This window comes from Rhyacophila brunnea, unplaced genomic scaffold, assembly GCF_057557595.1.
Source record: "Rhyacophila brunnea isolate RB1 unplaced genomic scaffold, BYU_Rbru_1.0 scaffold_16, whole genome shotgun sequence".
Classification (NCBI taxonomy): domain Eukaryota; kingdom Metazoa; phylum Arthropoda; class Insecta; order Trichoptera; family Rhyacophilidae; genus Rhyacophila; species Rhyacophila brunnea.
The window spans coordinates 22,616,246-22,641,188 of NW_028232816.1; the positions used below are offsets into that span (position 1 = coordinate 22,616,246).

Genomic DNA, 24,943 nt, shown 5'->3' on the forward strand with positions numbered 1-24,943 from the left:
AATAATGTAATTATCCACATATCAAAAATTAAACTAAGTAGTTGAATAACGACAAATAGTCAAATGAATAAACATCTACATTTTTTTGGCCATGTCCGATCTAACAAGATCATATGGGCCTCCACATACTGGAGGTTTGTATTAACAGATTTTTGATTTTACAAGAAATAGATGTAAGCCACTTGCTCAACCTATTAGGTTTACATCTGCATATTCAGTAGAAATGATGGCATTCAAATTTGGAATTTGTAATGAAAAATGTTATATTTTATAAAAATCATAATAATATACTTACACATATTATTTCAAAAAACTTAATGTAAAAAATTATTTTAATACATACGGGAGTAAATGTGGTACGGTATAAGATTTTATATTTACTTATGAAGAATAAAACTGGTAAAATGAAAATTTATAGTTTGGTTTTAATCTCTTCTTGGTCGTGCACTCATGGCTGAGGATCCTGACCACATTTAAATTTCGCCATCCTTTGAGCGACCAAAACTTTCCATCCTTATCGATCTTCCGCTTCTCTCAGGGCAGAATGGATGGTGCCCCCAGTCAGCTCTTTCACTTGGTCGCTCCATCGCGCAGACGCTCTTCCTCTGCTTTGCCTACCCTGGAGGCTACCCAAAACTACCAGTCTCTCTCTCTTTTGCCTTCAGGGTCCACGACTCGACTTTGTTTAGAAAAATCGAGAACACTAATGTTTGCACAAGCATAATTTTTGTGGCAATCGAAATTCCCCGATCCTTTCATATAGTGGTAAGGCGCGTCATCGAATTTTTTGCAATCTGTGTGCGCCTTCTTATTTCCACTTCGCATCCGCCCTTTCCACTGATGGTCGATCCAAGATATACAAACTCGTCGACTGTTTCGAGGTTTTGGAGTATACTTGGTGTTGGTAGAAGGTTGGCCCGATCAACAACCATTAACTTGGTCTTATTCCTATTAATAAGGAGGCCGTATTTGCGACTCTCTTCCTCTACCCGGTATAGCAGCTCTGTGAGTTCTCTTTCATCAGCAGCGATTAGTGTGGTATCATCTGCGAAACTTTAGTTATTTATTTTCTGGCCACCAATTGTTATTCCGCCTTGCCAATGATCTAGGGCTCTTCGCACTATATGTTCTCCATATATATTGAATAACTGGGGAGATAAAACACATCCCTGACGAACTCCCTTCTCGGTTCGGAAACTCTCAGAAAACGCACTATTTACTCTCACCTTTGTGTGGCTATTATTATATAGGTTTTTGATGAGATAAGTAAGGTGTGATGGAACTCCCATTTCTAGAAGTACCTTCCACATACAGTTCCATCTTACACAGTTCAATGACTTCTGGTAGTCAATAAAGCATAACATCATAGGGGTATTAAACTCTCTGCATTTTTCAATTAGTTGTCTGATGTTCAGAATTTGCTCTCGAGTTCCCTTGCCCATAAGAAAACCTGCTTGTTCCTTGGGTATTTGTCGGTCGATTAAATGCTTCAGACGTCTGCTGATTATATGTAATAAGATCTTGCTTGCATGTGGAATAAGTGAGATTGTTTGATAGTTTTCACATTTTACGTGAGGAACCTTTTTTGTGCAGCGGGATCAAAATTGACTCTGTCCAGTCCTTGGGCCATACAGCACTTTTCCAGATCATGTTGCATAATTGATGTATAATTCTTTATCCACCATCATTGACCCTTTTTAATGCTTCTGCAGCTATGCGATTGCCACTTGGTGACTTGTGGGCTTTTAGTCTCTTTATCGCCTCTATCACTTCACTAAAAAGTATTTCAGGCTCTTGCTCATCAATACGTACGTCAACCACCTCATCATCCTCTTCTGTATCTCTGTATAGGGCTTCATAATATGTTTTTTACCTTACCGTGACCCTATCCAACTCCATCAGTAGTGTGCCGTCCTCTTCCTTGATGGCCCAGTTCATTTTCTTGAAATTTCCTGTGATTTCTTTAATTTTTTGGAAAAGATCGCGAGTTTCTACTCTGACAGCATGGGTGTCGATGTCTTCACACTTATTTCTGAGGAAAAGATTCTTGTCCCACCGACAGAGTCGCTGAACAACTCTGTTTTGTTCAGAGTACCTTGCATATTGTATAGTTGAATTAAGTCCCTTATTTCTAAAATCGGCTCTTGTTTGTATGGCCTCCCATGTTTTATCAGATATCCAGATCTTGCAACGTTTCGGATATTCTTTACTATTATTGAGTTTCTTGACTTCCTCCATCGCGCATAAGGTGGCATCCTTCTACTTATTTCATGTTGTTTCGACATTGTCGCTGGGGTCTACGTATATTGATGCCATTTTACGATTCACCTCCTCGCTAAATTGCGATGTCGTAGTATCATTAAATATAAACCGTCGAGTATTCTCACATCGTTTAGTCCTTTTCAACTTTAGTCTCATATTGGCAACAAGAAATTGGTGATCGCTACCGCAGTCTGCGCCTGGGTATGTTTGTACATTAAACACTGATGACCGCCATCTTTTATTTATTGTTATGAAATCAATTTGGTTTCTATAATAGCGATCACCAAGTGAGATACATGTATATAATCTCCTAGGGTGATGTTTGAACCATGTTTTCATGATTGCAAGATCCTGCTCTACGCAGGACTGCGAAAAATCTTCCCCTCTTGCGTTGCGATTGCCATGTCCAAATTTACCGATAAACTCTCTGAGATGATTGTCGTTCACGGTATTTCCGACTTTGGCGTTCATATCGCCTTGAACAACGGTGATCTCTCTTTTGGGTATTTCTTGGGTTGTGCTTCTTAGCTCCTTGAAAAATTCTTCGCTATCCTCGTATGTTGATGCAGCTGTAGGCGCATATACATACTTGTATAATGTTCAGAAAACATGGCTGGGTGTTGAGCTTCATTGTTATTATCCTGTCACTGATCGAATTGCATCCAATGACACTATCTCGGAGAGTTTGTGGTACAATAAAAGCTACTTCGTTTCGATTTTCGTTTTGTCCTGAACAATATTATACCATGTTGCCAAGTTCAGTCTCGTAGTATCCGGATCCTTTCTAACGTGTTTCGCTTAAACCCATTATATTTACGTTGTATATCTGCATCTCTTTTTCGATGATTGCGAGCTTTCCGGGGTGTTGTACAAGTCTTCTTAGTTTTAATAATAGTACATAAAAGTGGATTAACAGAAAGGTATTTGTTAAAACGTATTTTTAAATTAGTTGATAACGTTTATCTTGCCAACTTCAACAGTAATTTTGTTAGATGGCAATTCTTTAATTTTATGCAGGCCAAACAACTGATTAAAATGTATCATATGTAGACAAAAAAATACATTTTAAAATTCTGAAGGCACCTAAGTTCTTCGGATCGCTAAAATACGTTTTAAAAATGACACTTTCTAACATTGAAGAAAATCAAATTGTCATAATTATAAACAGACCTTATATGCAAATGGCTGAAGATGAGACGTTCTTTTATTTTTTTAAATGTTGAATAAAATGACTGAATATCAAAATAATGCGTTATGAATTTGGAATATAAATATATATAGAAATAATTACAAGATAAAAAGAACTTTTTAAATACAACGTTTTTAAATTTTCTGTTGTATCGCTTAAACGATCAAAAAAAAATTGTGCTTGATAGAAATACTGAATAATGAAATGTCATTTCATATTTATTTCCATAGTAACGCACGTATATATTATTTAATAATTTAGTTGCTAGGACCCCTTAGCGACCAATAATGGTATCGAAACAACATTTAATATAAAACAGAATTAACTAAAAATGAATTCAATTCTAATTAAATATGGCTTAAGGTATTAAAAAATGCATTGGCATCGTGTTCTGGTATATTCTAAAAGTCTCAAATGTCTAGCTAGTCGGTAAGTTAGTTAAAAATTGACTGCAAGATTTGTACCGGATAAATAACCACCGGACAAATAAGAATACGACCTAATAAAAACGTTGTAAAATAACCCTTACAAAATGTAATAATATATTAGATGACAGTATCTATCTAAATATAGTTGTCCCACATTTTCGTTGATCTTTAGTGGATGCTTTCGTCCTGTGAACCCCCTGGGTGCACGTCTAGAGCGAAGTTTTATTTTGCAGGCTTTTGTAGGTATTGGATTACACAATATGCTCAATATAAGTAGTTTATACTTTGAGCGATATATTACAACGGTTTTTATTAAGTTTCTTGACACATCCTTTTTAACACCGGGCACACAAGGATTGCTCCTGGCACGTTCGCTTATTTATCTTGCCATTCTTTTCTTTTAGTATTATATCAAACTATATTGCGTGCCTTTGAGTTTTTTTATAAGATATTATTTTGTTGAAGCTATGTTTTGTTACAATCACTGACAACCATGATTCGGATACAAATTTTGACAAATATTCCAACACACTACGTACAAGATAATTTAACGTAAAGTATTAACATGGAAATAATTTTCAATTTCAATTTTTTTTAACATATTGTGGAAATTACAAATAATAAGTTTGAGACGTTCACAACACGACATAAAGAAGAAAAATAATGAAAATGATAAAAAATGAAAATATAAAAAGAGAACATAATATAAACATACAAAAGCAGTGGTAATACAATAATTATACATCTAAATCTGTTAAATTACACACTCAAGAAATAGGGCCGCTTATTGGAGCGCCGTTGGTTTATTTTTATACACTTTAATTTATATTACTAAAATATATATTTATTTATCGTTGTTTTTTATTTTTAAAGTAACAATTGTCACTATGACGTTTAATCGTTTGTTTACGTAAAGAATTGCAAATGGCCGACAATAAAAAAATTGTTTCTTAGGCAACGGAACAATTCTACCATCAAACTTGCGTTTATATACAGCTGACTGATTTGCAGCTAATTTTATATTGTCGCGCACTTTCATATAACGCCCCAAAATAAGTATAACTTCAAAAAAAATATTTTCGCGTTATATTAAATTAATCAATAGTTCATTGAAGTATACCGAATTTGCTAAGGAGAAGAATTTTTAAGAATTTATAAAATAGCATCTACCTAAACTCACCCTCACGCATGATCAAAAATAGCAATTAAAGCAGTAGGTATAGTTGTAACTTAAGTTACAATATTTATATTATAATATATTATATTTTAAAGCAGCTGTATCAAAGAACGTAGTCAAAAAATTGTATCCAACTTTTAATAGTATGTGCGAAACTATAAAAACAAGATAATAATATGAGATTTATTAACAAATACGATGGTATAATATATTTATTTAAAATATTATGTGAATGACATACGGCATAAAAATAATTAATTTAAATAATGAGTGTTTATGGTCAAAACTTCAGAAACGTATTAAGAAAGCTTTGGAGTATTAAAAAGCTTTTTACGTCCACTGAAAATGAACTAACAGCCAACACGTGTTCACCTAAAGTTTCAAGAGAGCAATAACGCATATAATATTGAAGATGAAAACTTTTCAAGAAACTATTAGGTAGGTACTTGGATTACTTAATTTAATAGGTAAGTAGTGGTTTTTATTAAGGGGGGACATGCTCGTCGAACGTCAAGTAGAGAGTAAAATGATATTGACGCGCGTGTTTGAACATGTACCGTTTAAAAAAAAAATAAAAAAAATTCGGTTAGGTACATGTTCAAACACGCGCGTTAACATAATTTTACTTCTTACTTTAATTATAGTTTGTCAATTTATGGCTATGGCCGTATGTTGTAGCTTAACCACGGGGGAATGCCAAAAGAAATGGCGTATTTCAAAAAAACACTACCTTATTCTTAGGTCAATAATTATTATAAAGCAATCATTATTCATAAGATGTTTATCACACTTGAATGGTCAAAGACATAGCTTATAATAAGTATCTGTATAATCATCTTGAAATGTGTTAATCTTGCCGATTTTTTGAATAATAAAATGCCTAATTCTTGTCAAATTTGGGATCACAGAGATTATCAATATAATTTTTTATCGTGAATATTTTACAAAAATTATCTCGTAATAAATTATACTAATGGTTTTATAAATGCGTCTAAAAAATAATAAATGTAAAAAATCTTAACACCACTGCACAGTTATGTACTGAAATATGACTATATTCTAAAACATTAGAGCGAGAGGTTTAAAAGAATACTATTTTATGTAATAAAAATACTTTATGCAGTCATCAAATGTTTAAAATAACTATAAAGGATAATAAGGCTTCAAAATTATATAAATAGATTATCTACAACGTTTAAGGAGTGTCCAGGATCATGGTTTGAAAATACAATAAAAACTCAATTTTGACCTGCGACGAGCACGTGGGCCGTTAAATACCAGTCAGACGTTCGTTAGAGTTTCGAAACAATTAAATACTATACGATTTGTGGTGTTTTAAACTTAACATTGATAATAAAGTAACTAGAACATTGTATCGTACTAAATATTATATTCATTTGGTATAATTGGTAACTTGGATTATTATAAGCACAGTTTATTTTTTATACTAACTAATAACAATTTTGAAATATGTTCCTTTTGACTAATGATTTTACTATTTTTTTAAAATCTATGTACGTTTATCTGTTAGTTGTTTTATAACACTCAAAAATGCTTAAATAAATGTCGATAAAAATTAGAATATATTTTTGGTAGGTACTACAAAAGATTTGAAGATAAAATAAAACTTCTCTAAAAAATCATTACAAGTTGATATAATTAACAGTGATAGTAGCTGGGAGGTGGTGAAATGAGGTGAGGAGTGGGTAGAAGAATGTTTGTCTAGATCAAAATTTAGTCTTGTTCATTGATAAAAAATCAGTCTATTTTTTCATTCTGTAAAATTTCTGTCTTATGTTATTTTTGACTGAATAAATACATTAAAGTTGTTCAATAATTTTTCATTATATTTTACAGGACTAAAACAACAATTATTTCTATGATTATATTTTGATATTTCTTTTTTATATCCATGATAGTATAGTAAATATTAACAACACTGTAAGAGAACACACTATTATTGTAATATCTGAGAGTAGAGTGAGAGAAAGAAACCAACCAAGTAAATAGAAAAAAAACACAATAACAGTTTTCGGTGTCAAAATTGCTATCACCGACAATAAAATTTATCACAATAAAGAAATATTAGTAGGTACCTACATTCTAATAAAAAGTAACAATGTTTGTTTTAATAGTCGTGATATTATGTGGTAAAGGTTGTGAATCAATAAGAATGGAACGTGCATATCAGTATATTAGTTCGTTATCTTCATGTTTTAGTTGTAGATATTCATAAAAAAATCCTCTGTTAATTACTAAAAAATCCTAAATACACCAATAAATAAATGAGAATGGTAAAGTAGATGGTAAAGTAGATGGATTTAATATACATAATAATTATTAGAAAATCATGTTTTGCAGTTGGTTAAATAATATATCAATCGATGTTGATTGATTGATGGATGTTATCAATTTTAATCTAATTTTACAGACAGAGAGAAATAAGAGCGTTAGTATTTTTTGATTTAATAAATAACACGGTAATATTAAAAAGTAACCAATTTTACCATTGCTACTGTAATATAAAATTATGAAGCATAACTCAATTAAAATTAGTCGTCATATATGTTATAATAAATTCTACAAAAATGTGGGACGATAATATAAATTATAGTCTTTATAATAAATGATTACCGCAAGAGTATTTATAATATATATGTAAAAAAAAATACAATGTAATACTAATAAAATAATGAAAACAACTCAATGATTGGTAATATAATCAAATACTAGCATATTATGTAAGTTCTTTATAATTATACCGTTGTAGACTAATTTTGTATGGCTTGCACTTCTAACCAGTGGTAGCATAGAAGGCAGTAACTTAAAAAATGTGAATGTCATATAATGTTAAATAATTTTATACTGTATAACTACTCAAGCACCGCAGTAAATTTTCTTTTTATGTGTGCACCTTTATTTAAAACATTATAAACCCTGATTTGATTGTTCCTGTTTTATTTCTAATTTAATGTTAATGTGTTTTTATTGACATATTTTATTATAATCGTTTTGTATGCCCGTATATAATACTATTTAATAAAATTTAAAAGCACGTGTAAGATAAACAATATAAAAAATATTTTTGAAAAAAAATACGACACCCAGCAGAATTCAAAACTGCGCCCTAAAAAAATATTAATTAACATAACTGATGGTTTTTACAATACTCTCTGAAGCGCTTTATATAAATACTTTTATATGTTAAATTTGTCGCAATTAGATAAGACACGTATGGCATAGTGGTTCGTGCACATGTGCGCGAATCCCGAGGGGCGCAGGATTGAATCCAGCTGAGTCTCGTATTTTTTTAATACTTTTTATTGGTTATAATATTATATATTTTCTCAGAAGTGTTTTCAAATTATTTATGTTCAATAAAAGAATATAACATTATTAAATCTTGTAATTATTCGTTGAATACAATAGTTAAAATATGTTTTTCTTATGTGCATACCCCGTTAATATATTATTATAAAATAAATAAATAAGCAGAATAATTACAGAAAATCTGTATATATTCTAAATAAACAATAAAATGCAATGAATCTATATATTATTATTAACACTTACTATGTGTATACAAAGAAATCAAATAATTATCGTATACAGTGGAACAAGAGATAAAAATTGAAAATTTATAGCAGATATTTTAATATATTATAAAATAATTTACAGACATAACCGGTATACTATTTAGTATCACGTCATAGTAACTATACATAATGACTTATATATTAAAAAATATAAAATCAATTAATGGAAAAAAATGTTTAAGTAAGTACATGAAACATTAAATTATTATTAATTTAAAAAATATGTCAATCGAGTATACTAAGATAATATAAAATAAAAAATAGTATTACAATGTTTTAATCTCTTTAATACTAAATCACATTCATATTGATTTTACCGGAGCAACACTCAATTAGCAATTATGGGGCAGCTGAGTTATATTATTTTACAAGATTGAACTTATTTTTTACAACGTTTTTATTAGCGCGTATTCTTGTTAGTCCGGTGGTTGTTTGTCTAGTACAAATCTTGCAATCAATTTTTAACAAACTTCCCGACTAGCTAGACATTTGAAACTTTTAGAATATATTATCAGAACACGATGCCAATGCATTCTTTTAATAGTTCTAGCCATCTTTAAGCAGAATTAAATTCATTTTCAGTTAATTCTGTTTTGTATAGAAAGTTATTTCAGAAAAATCCGTAAACAGTAAAAGACTATTATTGGTTGCTAAGGGGTGGTCCTAGCAACTTAATTGTTATTATATACGTGCGTTACTTTGGAAATCAAAATTACATTTCAGTATTCTATATTTGTTTGTTTTTTATTTACTTCATATCAAGTACAAGTTTGAGCATACTGAGCATAATAATTCAACATAAAATTTAAAAACGTTGTACCTATAGAAAAAGTTTTTTTTTCTTGTGTAATTATAAATACTTAGTCTTCTATGGATTGTTTTGTAAGCATTTCAGATTAACAAACGACTCACTAAATTAAAGTTTATTAATGAATGCTAATTATTATGCATATTATGAATGCTAATATTTAGGTTGTTTATTATATTGTATATACCTAACCGGTAAGGACACATTACGATATTGTATTAATTTACTGTACAAAAAATTAAGAAAAAACATAATTGCAATTTTTTTCTAGTTTTGATTGGGTAAGTTACTGCTTTGGATAAGCAGTTAACAGGTAAGTATATATATTGATTGGTAAGTGGTTTCAACAGTTGTATTCATAAAAACACATACTTTCACAATATTTTTGGAATGTATTATTATAATATTTGCTACCTGTAATGTGATTTGTGTTGATAAGCGTGTTGAATAAAAAATTAAAAAAAAAACGAGTTGCTTATGTACGTAGAACGTTGTACTGGATTGTACCAATATAACAAGCTGATTACTTTTTAGTGATAACATATATTTATTATCGAATACACGCTATGAAAACGATTGTCTAAAAAATAAACAATACTAAAACGACAATATAAAATGTATTGTAACAATTATAAAAATGAAAGCAATACTGAAATAAACTCATGGAAATAAGTATTTTATTAGGCAATATGTAATATGAATAATCAAACAATAAAACATCAATAAAAATCGTTTAAATAACATTGTTTTATTATTATTTTCTAACGTAAAGTTACGATACTGACAGATATAAGAAACATACATTTCATTAGTTTATTCAGTACAGTTCGGTTATTAGGAATACAGCAGAAAACACATTTTTAAAATAGCCGATATAATGGATTATTTGTTAGTTTAACCTTACCAAACCTAACCTAACCTAAACTAATCCAGACTAACAAATAATCCAGTATATCGGGTATATTCAAAATGTGTTTTCCGCTGTATTCCTCATAACCGAACTTTACCGTTTATTCTATTTTTTATTTTAAGTACATACAATTTTTACAAGTTATGTTATCTTATCTTGTGTTGGATTTATTTATAATACAAGTTATGGAAATAGTACTTGAAATAAACAACAAAACAATTAGAATTTGTTGAGTTTTTTAATATAACTGGATGTTTTCAATTTCATAATCAAGGCTATTAGTTTCAGAGTCAGTTACCTTCATTTTTACTTTTATAAAATTATGTTTTTGTTAGAATTTTTTCATCGTATGTATATTAATAAAATATCAAATATAGCTATGTCTGTTACATAAATAGAATTATGACGTAGGTTGATTAAAAGATCAGTGATACTCATTAGCCGCCATGTTTTATATTTTAAAACGAACTTTAAATATGATGTTATGTTAATTTAAAGGACTGTAAGGATATTTTATTTCACTATTCCCTTTTTTATTTTTTTTACTTATATGATTGCAAAAAGAAAATGTTCTATTTGCAGTCCTAAAATGTGGTTGGTAATATTTTGCGATTATTTAAAAATGGCGGGGTATGATATTAGCCGACTTTGCCACTAACAGCTTCAATTTTATGCAAAGTAACTCAAAGTTAATTAACATTTTATAACTTCTGGGAGAGCATATACATTCACAAAGTAAAGGTTATACAAGCTAGGGTACCAATCCTACTAGGAAAATAGTTCCAAATATCTCCGTTTTGTTTTTGAATATTATTAATTGGTATTACATTATTTTTAGTGGAAAAGGTTCAAGATGATCAATGCATTAGGGAAGTATTACTATAATTCATGTTAAATTCTGTACTTGCGGTTCAACAGGCATAGATAATCTTATTTGAAAGGTACGTGATATCCCCAGCCGAAGGTTAATTTAATAAGATCGGTAACGCTTTACCATCAAAACCCATCAGTTTAAATGAAGGCAATGATCCGAGCGATTGTCCATCAGCTGAAGATTTTTCTCACAACCTACTTCATTTTTCAATGCCCGTTGACATGCACAAAAGTTTACCATAAAGTACATTTTTTTATTTTTCGTTTATAGTCTTGAATATTTTCTTTTAACATTTTTTATACCAATGAGTATGCAAAAAATAGCCTCTTAATCGAATTACACCCGATCCTCTTTTTGCACGGTTTCAAAATAACCCGGCTTAAAAAAGTATCGATTATTTTTTATTATCTGTTATTTACACTGATTTTTTTGCTTTCAACACGGTTTAAAAAAACTAAAAAGAATAAAAATACGTATGTATGTACAAATTTATCAAAAAATTGCGTTGCAATGGACCGCATGCCACGTACATACATGTCGCCACTAGTCAGTCACTTCGGGTTCGATACGAGAGACGCGCAGCGTGCTTTGGCGTCAGCGTCATTACATATTTCCAGCGATGAGAGTGATTTTTTACCACAGAAAAACAGCAGTAAACGGCCACGTTTATTGTCAAGTAACGAGACTGAATGAATATAATATTCATTTATGCTAATTTTTATTTAAATTGAAACTATGCATTTTTATGTATAGATATTTGATTTATTTTTGAGTTCAAGAATTTCGTATTTTGAGTTGATTTTAAGTAATAGAAACTATCTACCAGTTTTATATGGGCACCTTATCTTTTTTTACACGGCTTTGTTTCGCACGGTAGTCTTTGGAACTTATCCCCCGTGCAAAAAGAGGATCAAGTATATATCGGATCTCATCTTTAATCTTTTTATGTTTAATGAATTACATGTATGATCATATTTAAACGACTTTATTTCTACCCACGATAATAAAAAAACATAGTTGAATGATATTTCAAGTAAAATACACCGATAAGTGAATTACGTTAACTACTAGTAAAAACGCAAAAGACAGAAAACATCGACTCTGTCAATTTCCAGTCAAATTATATTAGCTTGGTTTGGTTCGCCTTTGTTTTAGAACACAAAGACTAACACAATTGAATCAACCTTTCAGTTATTAGTAAGATGTACACTTAAAAATAATTCCATTATGTAGGTATTATTTATTTAACCATTCGACCCTGTAGATCTAAATAAATTTTGAAATAATTCTTTGTTAAATAAATAATTGATTCCAAGTAAAAACTATTTTATTTTTGGAACTCGTCAGAAAGTAGTTGAATAGATTAATTTAGATTAACGAATTCGCTCTTCTATACTAAAGTAATATAATTAAGTAATTTGTCAGTACTATTAAGATAATTAGATTTCAAGAAAATATTTCTTGTAATGCTAACTTAATCATCATTTTCAATCTGCAAAAATATTGACAGATCGAAATAAATAAATAATTGTTTAAAAATTAAAATCTCACAATATATAGTATGTATTGCCTTAAACAAATTCCTTATATTATAATTCAAGGTAAATATTCAATAATATATTGTCATGTTTTTATTATTCTCATTCTATATTATTTAATTTGTAATTGGAATATCAGGAGGTATCTGGAGGGAAGGGTATGGTAGTATTGTTTTTAAAATATTAACAAAGTAGTACTAAAATAAAAAAAATATCTCTTGTATATTTACATCGAAAAATAGTCTTAACAATTCTGTGGCAATCAAATTAGTTGTCCAGTAACATACCAATTTATGGAAATGAATGCATTTAATTATAAATGTACAATGAAAGAATATAGAGTAATAATGTACTGTTTTCATGATTTTGTTGTTACTTATTCTCTTAAATTCTATTTAGGTGAAGGAATTAAGAGGAGAAAATTTAGAGCACACTTTACTGGATTCAAATATATATGCATTATATTACTGTAAGTGTATAATATGTACTGGATTCATTATACTATATTGGTTTTGTTTGCTACAATGCCAATACACATGAAAATGGCTTTTGCCGTAACCATGGTGCCACTGTAGAATGATTCGAGCCTATTATACATACAGATTTGACCAAGATTATCCTAGTTGACAATTGGTCACGAAGTTCCCGCCAGTTTGTCACTATGTATATAATATAATATAATGTATATTACCATATTATATACACGCCAGGTAATAACAATTTAATTATTTGATTTTTGTTGTTGTTATAATAACATTCATTGCCAGACTGTACAAAAACGAGGAAAAAATATAGATTTTTTCGAAAAAAAATTTTTTTCTTTAACAATGTTCATAATAGTATATATAATAGCTAATTTGAACGATTCACAATTATTATAAACTTTAGTTTTATTTAATAAATACTTTTTTTTTTTTAATTGTGTATTTAAGTTTCTCTTTATTTGGAAAAAAAAAATTATGGGTGCCTAATAATCACTTAACATAGTACAGTCATAAAATTATATACGTGATTTTGCTTAAAATAATAAATACGACGGATTTAATACGGATTAAAGAGTAAAGACTTAAGCATAAGTGGAGATTAAAACATTTAACTGTTGTACTTATGTGGACTACCTGCGTGCCTTATAGCTATGAGATGTAGAAATTAGCCAAGAGTAAATATTTTCAGATTTTAAGGGTGATTATCTATCTTTTTTATTTAAAAAAAGAATATATTAAATCTGAGAATGTTTCAGATATAGTAGTGTGAAGTTTTAAAGAAAGATAAGAAAGTTAGCAAAATACGACGTACCAATAAAATATATTTTTGAAAAAACGCACATATTATTTTGATTTTTTTTTCTAATTTTTAAGTTTATTTTTTAACTGAAAAATGAAAAAAAATGTATTCTTAAATTCATATTGAGTATTGGATTATGTATAATTTAGAAAGTTTCACTCAAATATGTGATTTTATATGAATAATCAAGATATTATAATTATTTAAAAAACCATTTTGACAAAATTGACACATCAAAGGTTTTCACAGTTCGACGAAGATATTTGTACGACGCCAAAGATGTATTTGAGTAGAGTCCTTCAGAGTTATATTACTAGATGGGAATCACTCACCCCAGATACTTGCAGACTTTTAAAAAACGTTTGAAAAACTAGCCAGTTTATCATTCATTCGGTTTTTAATTTGAAAAATATATTAAATATTTTTCAAAAGTAATCGCATTTAACTTCATTATTTGATTTATCATAAAATTTAATTATTTTCAAGTTAAATAAATTCATTAAAGTATTCATATTATAACATGTGACACATATTATTATGTAAATTATTTATGGGCAAATTCATATTTCATAAGCACTTGTATTAGTTTAGCGAAACTTTCCGAGCGCCGAGCGACAAATAATTTTAATTATTCTGTCAGACATTCGAAACAATTTCAAACTTTAATTGCAAGCGTTATTTTAATGTGTTAAACTAAAGCAGTGATGATTCCAAGGGGTTAACTTTGAAAATTAGTGGGTTGGGTTAAATACAGAAAGTTTTCTGCAAAATTCGTCAACCCAGTGGCGAGGCGACGGCCGAACACTCTCCAGCTGGACAGGAGAGTTTTGAATGCGGCTGACACCAAGGTTTTGTTCGGAAGAGGATAATTTTTGCGAGTAAACTTTTGTTGGCGACGTATTTTATGAATTTAACTACTATCAGAATTTTTATAAATACAACATTCTCGGAAATATAGTTATATTATTTATAATTTAGAAAAAATCTCTGAGGGTTCTTGTCACTTACTACGCTATTGTATGTATTACCCATTGTACTACTACCAGATGAGGAGTTCCCGTTCAAGTGTCATTTTGAAAATGTACCACAAAAGAAGATATTACGTATATCGTCTTATAATATTTCCTTATAGGTATAATGCGTTAAGACCGTTAACATGGATTCCCAAATTTCACTCGTATTGCCTTGGCTGTAAAACTAAATTTACGTTCTTGGAATAGTGACCCTAAGGGTGTCTGCAACCCAAAGCTTGCAAGCTACCAAAAATTAATGTCTGAGCGGATAGAGCAAGTCGTCATGCGCTGACTATTAGTTAGAGTAAAATGCAAGCTAGATCGGGCTTACTCATAATAATTATTGCCAGGTCGTTTTCGAGACAAATATTAAGTTAACTTATATCGAGTTAAGTCCGCTGATATTAAAACAGTAAGTTTTAACACTGGCCGAGTCGCTGAAAATCGGGCGTCATTTTAAGAAGCATATGATTCATCCAGAAGTATATCAATGGTATTACCAAATACCGGAAAAATGGCTACTTTAGCAGTATCGATGTAGAGGGACGCAAGAACCAATTTACTCATTTAGTGCTAACACCGCGACTGGCGCGTTTGGAGTACTTGGCCATTAGACATGATTAAAGTGTTATTTAAATATGGTAATAAAAAGGTAATGAAAAGGTTAGAAGTAATTGTGATAAGGGTGACAGGTGTAGATATGAAAAGAGACTTGTTGGAGGTTGCTTACAAGAATGAAGGAGTGAGAGTTTATTGATGTATAAACAGTATACCGTTGGTACAAGCGTTAATAATATATAGACATTATATTAGCGGTCCGAGTCTCGGTGGACGTGGTGCACGGTGAGAGAATGCATCAAAGCAAGACTTAACGAGAGAGTGCGCTAGTCCGAGGCTCGATAGTAGTAAGTGCCGTGCTGTGTAATACTGAGACAGATTTGACTGCGACTGAAGTCTGACTGACACTGGGATAACCTATAAACTATGACTCGCCATTTATATGCGTTTATATTGAGTCATTGCTGATGAAATTTCTAATTGGAAAATCTGCTGACCGCTGCATTGTTGCTACCTCGAAGCATTTCTATGACCACGCTCAAGGTAGTCGAATCAAATCAAAGTATGTCACCCCTGTAGAATAATATGCCGACTGTAGATGCGACTATTGTGCAATAGTTAAATGACTCGCTGACACTTGATATCGCGATAACGCTGACTAGATCTGTAGTCATTGCCCACTACAATACCATCTGTATAATAACATTCAAGTACTTGATTCATAAATGGCGTCAAGATAACTAAAAGTTTTAATCCTTTGTGTTTGCTAATAATCATTTTTTCAATTATTTTTAAATGGATATAACGCCACATTAGTTTGCAGATCAGATTTAGTAATGAAATATTACGTTAAAATGGAATCCATTTTCTTAATGAATTGAAAATGTTGTTAACTTTTAAATATTTATTAAGTTAATATTTTTGTTCTTTTTTTTTATTTTCAAATAATTGACATCGGAAGCCATCGTTTAAAATTACATTTTTATTACGGTTTTTTGACGTTTTGCAATATCAGCAAAAAGGAAAATATTTAAAAATCACACAAAGACACTTTTATTACAACGTGTTTTTATTAGGTCGTATTCTTATTTGTCCGGTACAAATCTTGCAATCGATTTTTAACTAACTTTCCGACTAGCTAGACATTTGAAACTTTTAGAATATATCAGAACACAATGCCAATGCATTTTTTAATACTTTTAGCCATTTTCAAGTAGAATTAAATTCATTTTCAGTTAATTCTGTTTTGTATGAAAAGTTATTTCGGAAGAAATCCGTAATCCAATCCACTATTATTGGTTGCTAGGGTCTTAAAAACTAAATTATTAATATATACTTGCGTTACTATGGAAATCAATATGAGTGTCAAAATGACATTTCAGTATTATTTCTATCAAATACAATTTTTTTTGATCGATTAAGCTAGTTAAGTCAAGTCACAGAAAATTTAAAAACGTTGTATATAAAGTTATTTTTATCTTGTAATTATTTTATTATAAATACAGCTTTAATATATAAAATAATTTGCAATCAAAAACTTAAGCGATGTCTTTACAAAAATAATAATTATTATGAATCATCACAAAAGTAACACTAAATCAGTTGAAAAGAAAATAAAAGTTTCTTTTGTAAAGAAAAAAAACAACACATTACATAATGCTTCTATTGAAATGATATAATTGAATGCCATAATCAAATAAGTTATCCTTTTAGGGAAACCCCGCATATTATGGTTAGGTAGTGAAAATAATAAATGTTTTATAACATCGGCAGTAAAAGGTCATATTAATTATGATGTTTTCATTCATTATGCGGTTGGGAGTGAAATATGTTTTGTGACACAAAAGAGATTACCGTATATGTATGTATAAAAACACTAGAACATTTAACGTAATTCAAATAATGATGAGTGACGTTGCTTTTTGATCATTATGAAACGATTTGTCAAGGAAAAACCATATGTGATTATAATTATTATAATATTTTTGTGTATTATATCCGTAAAAAATTGTGTATATTTATTATTATGGATTAATTCATTCCATAGGTATTTTATAAATTTATAATATTATTTTAAACCAAACCACACAATACTACTATATCAAACAGTTTGTCTATTAGCATGTTTAACACTTCCGTTCAGGTGCGCAAGCACTGCAACAAAATCACTTAATTATAAAATTAATTTATTAACTGAACTGGCGTTTAATTGAAAAGCATTATATAATAGTGTTTTTGAAACAAAATTAGTTTTGTAATTTGACTTAAATGAGTCATTTACGTTGACTGCTATTTCGGGCTATAAACCCATCTTCGGAACGATCGACTACAATACTGAAGTTAAAGATTCGGATAACTTGTTGCTATTCTCGGTTAATTGTGATAGAGCGAGAGGGTATTTGTGTTAATATACTTTTAATATCCGTTTCTCATTTTTTCTTTTCATTTGGGATAGTGGCGTTGCATCATATATTATTTTGTAAGTATTAATATTATTTTACGTTTTTCTTAATGTCGTCAATTTGAATGTGGATTTTATATTTACATTTATTATTATTACATTGTTAATATACTCGTATTTTTTATTATTGTGTTATATTCTATTTCTGCTGTTTTTATTTTTATGATTTTATAGATGTCTTTGTTATTATTTGTATTTGAATATTTATAAATTTCTTTCTAATGTGTATACTACCTATATCATTTATAAATATCTATATATTGTGGTAACAAAAGATAATTGATATATTCTCTCAGTTAATGTTTTTCTAAAATTATATAATGTTATTTTATATTAAAGATATTAATTTAAAAATTAAATTTATTCTTATAATAATATAAATTACTTAAAAAATGTTAGCTATTAGAAAAGAAAGAAGTATAAAATATTTTTTGTTTATTAAAAGCACCCTAGAATTGCGACTTACGACTGCGATACTATTAAATTGTAGATTCCTATTAGTTAAAATATTATGATGAATAAGATAAGTAAATGTATACATTATCACTGTGGCCTATAATGAAGGCATCTGAACCTTCATAGAATAGATGTTATATTAATCTACTTCCGGGAAATGAATTTTGCCCAACCCATTGGAGCCATTGCTCTTGGTTAAGCACACATTGACAAAATACAAACATTTATTTCTTAGTAATATGGAAACAGGTACTAGCAAAATTGGTCCCCAAATGTATATAATTGTATATATTTGTAAATCTAATTGAATATAAATGCTTTATTGTTATGTCATATCAATTAGGTCGACACTGATATAACGATGAAATTAAAATTATCATTCAAATGATGAATATAATGTAATAATATTATATTGTTCTCGCGTTATATAAGTAGCAATGGTCATATGTTGGTAGCCTTTCCCGGTGATCCGGAGATTATTAGCACCCTTTGCCTTCTGATAGTTTCAATGATCAGTGTCAGGTTGGCCTCCGGAGAATGAGGACCCGGTTTCAGAAGTTTTCATTTCATTTTAAGCTTTTGAAAATAACACACCACGCTGTCCAGACGGGTTGTGTGTGGTTTTTCTTTCTAGGTGTTCCTTCTCGTAGCCAAAAGGCCTCTCATAGGCGCCAGAGATTTGCCTTGCACCCTTCTCTATTAGCTATTAGATATGCTGCGTTGTACTGTACATAGCTCGAAGAAGAAACAATTGCTGGACAAATCTAGTCATCCAGTGATGCCCAAGATGTACAAAACGTCCACAAGGTAGAACTAGAAGCTACTGGATCGATTAAATGGTTAAGTACTGCGGCAGTATAAGGCAACGCAACTCACAGGACCAAGAGAAGTGGAATCAGCTTAGAGAGGCCTTCATCCAGCAGTGGATAGATTCAAGCTGATGATGATAATTATTATTATACTGAAAATGGCATTGGCTTAATATATAATATAATATCCTAGTATTTAAATCTACAGTAACAGCTATGACACGCTGAACTAAAAAATGTTTAACAAATTATTTTACTGGCTCAAGTAGCGTAGTACTCGAGTCATTTGTAACATCTGAGTTTGAAATTCAGTCTGTACTCGTATTTTCTTTAACTTTCAAAATTGTCACATCAGATTTTTTTTGGTTAAGAAACTTTATTTTTTATTTCTTATTACTTAAATATGGTTGGTGTTATGTAGCAATTAGTGACGGTTATTTAATAAATAACAAATTATATGATTATAATGGTATCATTCAAATTAATTTTGATATCGTGATTCAAGCTTCAATAAATCGCGCAGTGTTCATAACGCCGGAAAAGCTGTAATATATTTTCTTTGAAATTTTTATTAATTCAATAAAAGAAATTACGTTTGTAATATATATACCTGAGTGTTACAATATATAAAATGAAAAAAAGCCGTGGGACGCCGAATAAAAAAATGTGATTCAAATGCCAATAAATTTCGTCTTGATTGGGTGCGGATATTACGTGACCTCGCTTTCTTATAAGTGAAAACCATTTTTTCCCAATTTTATTTTCCAACGTTCATAATAGGAAAAAGCCGTTTTGCCAAAAAAACGCATTACCGAAAGCCAATCGGCCATTGACCGGAAGTGTGGAGAAATAGAGAAATAATATATTATTACATGTTATTGGAAAGAAAAAAGATGCCCGCTCTGTAAATTTGTAAAGCGGTTAACAGAATTACATGACAATTCCTACCGCAGCTATCCGAAAAGATTCTTAGCTATTTTGAAATATAGCCAGGGAACATATTATTAATATAAAAAAATACTTACAAAAATAAATAAATACCAGTGGATAAAAGTGCTTTCCTATTAATTTGACGAAGGTAAATAATGATGAGTATACGATAATATTATAACGTAATGAGTGTACCTGAAATCTTTTATTAAAACTCAGGCGAACAGACACATTTTTATTTGTTTTATAAACTATAACGTAATGCTTTTTTATTTACATGTATGCATTGTTGTATTGTTATGTGTGTTTTAGAACAGTGGCGTAGACAGACAACATATAATATTAGGTGTTACGTTAAAGTTCCCACCACCACGCATCATATATGCAAAGCCGTGGATATGCACCGCCGCTTTACATGACGCTTTTTAACATGTCTGAAAGAAGTGATTTTAAGTGCTCATTCCGTCCCGAGACGGAGCCGCACGGGACTGATGCTGCAACCATGCACCGTAGTACTTAAAGAAAAAAAGTTAAGAAAGATTTTTTTTTGTTTTTTGGACTGGCTCTGCTGTCCGCTGACGTTAAGCGCCCTGTGTACCCGCATACTGAGTGTCACGAATTGAAATGGATGAGTCTACAGAGGAGTCAGGAATATCCCGTTCCCCATACGATACTGCAAATTTATCGAATGCCGAAAAGTTGGCCTCGGTTGCTATCAGATCTCCATGACCAATTGGGCCCGTGTGAGGACGGACCCTAGCAAACAGCTCCACTCGTTCGAGTTCCATAAGCGAGCAATCCCAGAGGATGTGTTCAATATCTTGGTGGTCATGCCCGCAGGTATCCCCCATGCCCCATCAAACCAAACTCGTGGAGTCTGGCGGCGAAGTTTCCATGGCCGGTGAGGAACTGGCTAATCCAGTGTGAATGTTGGAGTCTTCTAGTTTGGTACCTGCAGAATACGTCTGGAAAAAAACGGTAAGTATGCCGTCCCTTGGGGGAGGCGATCCACCTCGCCTGCCATGCCGTAAATGCGGTCTTGTACACTTTTAGTCACAAGAAAACACGTCTAGTTGTTTTTATTTCTAATATATGTATAATATATTTGTGTAGCAATCATACCAGTCAGCATTACAAGGGTGACATACTTTAATATATAATGTTTTGTTGACAAAACAAAACAATCTAGTGAAAACGATTGTCAAAATTTCGACAATCATAATCTTGATCAATAATTATTATTTATTAATTACGACAATGTTTTTTGTAATGTATAAACTAAATTTGTGTAAATAGCAAGGACAATCTATAAATCCTCAATCCACTCAAGTCCATCACTCGAACCACTACCCACATTCCAGAGTCCAGTCTCTTAGTTATATTAACATCTTGGTACATCACTAGTTAGTTCATTAATATAGTCAATTCCATCAGTACATAGAGTGCCCGCGATTTTCTGACATTTTTATCATTGTATTTATTTATTCTTGTAAAGATAAATAGACTTTCATATCGAAACCTCCAAGCAATAAAAACATTCTCTCTCCACTCATTATTATTCCAAAATTAGATTATAAAATCTCCTAACGTTGGTATCTAATTAGTATATATTAATGGATTATTCAAGTTATTATTTATTATTTGTTTTTTACATGCAATAAAGTCAGTATTTAATGAATTGTTTTGTATGTGGCCCTATTCTGTTGGAATCATATATTTTCCAAATCAAAATATTCTAATTTCTACGACAAAAAGTCAGTTATTATTATTTGCCTATAGCAGACGTCATGGATCGTAATAGTATGCTCTTTCATCAGTTACGAAGAAGTACGACCCGATGACACCTCCAGTCCAAAACCAGTACCAAACGGTATCTTTTGCAGTGTGTAAAGATGCTCTTGAATGGCAGTTTTACTTTTTAACGTACCTTATGTTATGCTAGCATGGTGTAGTATAGATAAAAAAAAATCTCCGTCATTGTCTATTAGAATTCGTCATTGACATGCATTAATAATTGAGCCTATTTTTTTTTACAAAAAATGTTATCACTATTTTCAGTTACATAATATATTATTTCATAAGTAATCATTTAATATCGATAGAGTAGTATTAGTACGCATCACATGATTTTTGAACTTCCACACTGTACTTAAACTATTAACTTAAAATTACGATATCGTGATAAGGCTCTTTTTCCGAAGAGGGGCTCAATTTTGGGAATTTTAAAATTTAATTAAAATAATACTAAATAACATTTCATTTGTAGACAAAAAAATACTCGAATAGTACATTTTAATAGAGCTATTTTCTGCTGACAGTCTTTTGATATATCCATCACGAGTACGTCATTGTTTTTTCATGTCATTAAAGAGGTTTTACATATTATTTGTGTGTACGGAAAAAAATACTCTGCACGGTTTACGTGAATTATTATACAATTTTGAATTTTAATTCTCGCGTGACAAGCGAATGTTTATTTCGTGAAAAAATACGAGATGGCAGAGTATAAACCTTGACCTGAAATAGAAACGAAATTCGAGATCAATTTTTTTCAAACTAAAATTTTCACGCATAATTTTATGTGATTTTTGAAAAACGATTCACGAACCGGCTTGATTTATGCGAAAAAGACAACAATTCGTAGTATCATAAAAATCTCAAATTGTATCGAATGGTATGAGCTTTCGTTTATTGTCGCAAGCTTTCGCGTGATTTAGATTTCATCATTGTTTGCTACGTTAGGGCGTAACAATGTAGGTAATAAATAAACAATACGCACGGAGCTTTATCAAAAAAAGCTTTTGTAACAAATTACATAAATTAAATACTACGTTTCATTAAATCCAAGTAATGAAGTAACCGTGTGAAGTTGTATTCAGTATGTATAGTAATATATCTTACTCAATTCATTTGCGAAGTACAAAGAATATTAGATACTCGTACATTGTAAATAACGCTAAAGAATAGGATTCATTAATTTTACTTTTTAATCCATTCATTTACGATTGTATAATGGCTGTAGATATTTTAATGTACTTACAACGTTATGAGATCGAAGTCATGATTTTTCAGTTGAGGTATCAGGAAAGACAAGCGATAACATAAATCTTGATAGAGAGCTCATGGCCCTATGTTTTATGTCCGGTGGAGAAAAAAATACATGACAATAATTAGTAATACAGGAAATTCTAACCTATAATATGAAATGCAGGTGAAGTTTATAGAATGAGATTTTTTAGGCTTGCTCTCTATAGAAGTTTTTTTCTATTTGAAAATATACAATGTTGCCAACTGTCAACGTATGTAAAATTTATTTAATTTATATGATTAGGTACACTAGAACAATTTTTGGTATATTATTCTATCTTTAGAAGTTTTAAGCTATTAATTGCACGGTTACGCTTTTTATAGTGGACTGTAATTGATTTTTATAGTATGATAGTGATGGTGGATGTGGATAATGGAGGGGTTTATGTGTATGATGCCAGACATCGTTGAGATTGTTATGCTGTTGTTATGCTGTTGCGGTTGACTCCATGGCCTGGTTACATTATCACTCGCGCGGTATTGTTTATTGGGTGACTCACTGCGCGACACTTGACGGTCAGAAATGGTTTAGGTTATTAATTTTTATAAACGCACGGTTGATGAATGAAAAGAGCTGTTATTACGGCTTGTCAGGTGTTCAGAATTATCGCTTAGACGACGGTTACACCATGTCAAGTTGACCCGGTCTTGGTCTATGAATAATTAAATGTTTTTCAATCACGGTCGATTGATGACCCATAACTGAGTTGCGACAATTACTTAGGATTTGAAAAATGAGCGACATATTATAGGGATGAGGGCAACCTTAATCGTTCCAACGATGACATATACAGTAGATTTAATGCCATACGACAGATGAAAATATTTTGTAAGCTAGACGCCTATTGAAAAGTACTAGATCTGGCATACAAATGCTGGTAATAATATATTTGTCAGAATTGGACATCCTACCATCTAGCATGACTTGACTGAAAATCATTACTTCTTAATTATAATGTATATCGCAACATCATATTGTTCAAAACTGCGAAAACAACGCTTATGTTGAAACAAGCCATTTATGTAGGCCAATTAATTTTCAAAAGAAAGCTGATTTAGTAAAAGTTATATTAATATTTATTTAGAATTTACTCACAAAAACAAACCTAGCTAAGAAACTAAGAATCAAATATGCATTTCATTGTGATTGCAAAATATACGTACGCAACAAAATTTTCAGTCAATAAATGCCCTCATAGACACTCATAATCTTACTCCATACGAGAATTCCAGTAGAGTAACATCGAAATCACGTCTCGTTACGTAAATTTGAAGAATTCATACCAGCATCATTCATTCTTACTATTATTATCATTATTCTTATCTATGAAATCTGATCCGCTGTCATATTCATAAGTAACTTACATTATCATAATAATTATAATTTTTGATGTGGGAGAATAAACTGGGTATTTTTGTACAGTCACACTAAGTGTTGTATGTATCTAAGTCTTATAGCCTCACCTACCCTCATCTTTATTCTCATCCCTAGAGTTTGGTATTTCCCTAAAAAATCTCAATTTCGAGATTTGGGATTTCCAGAAAAGAATTCTCGAGATATCG

The 24,943-nt window shown here is 30.5% G+C and overlaps 1 protein-coding gene across 1 annotated transcript in view; it reads right to left on the bottom strand.

Moving 5' to 3' along the window:
• Window positions 1-1,330: 1,330 nt before the first annotated feature.
• Window positions 1,331-24,943, bottom strand: part of LOC147074537 (limbic system-associated membrane protein-like) — a 307,711-nt gene continuing 284,098 nt past the window's right edge. Inside the window, exons 8-10 of the mRNA XM_085943970.1 lie at window positions 2,679-2,831; window positions 1,874-1,961; window positions 1,331-1,340 (exon numbers count right to left, since the gene is read on the bottom strand). Of these exons, the coding sequence (XP_085800096.1) occupies window positions 1,331-1,340; window positions 1,874-1,961; window positions 2,679-2,831 (251 nt within the window). The remainder of the gene's footprint in view (window positions 1,341-1,873; window positions 1,962-2,678; window positions 2,832-24,943) is intronic.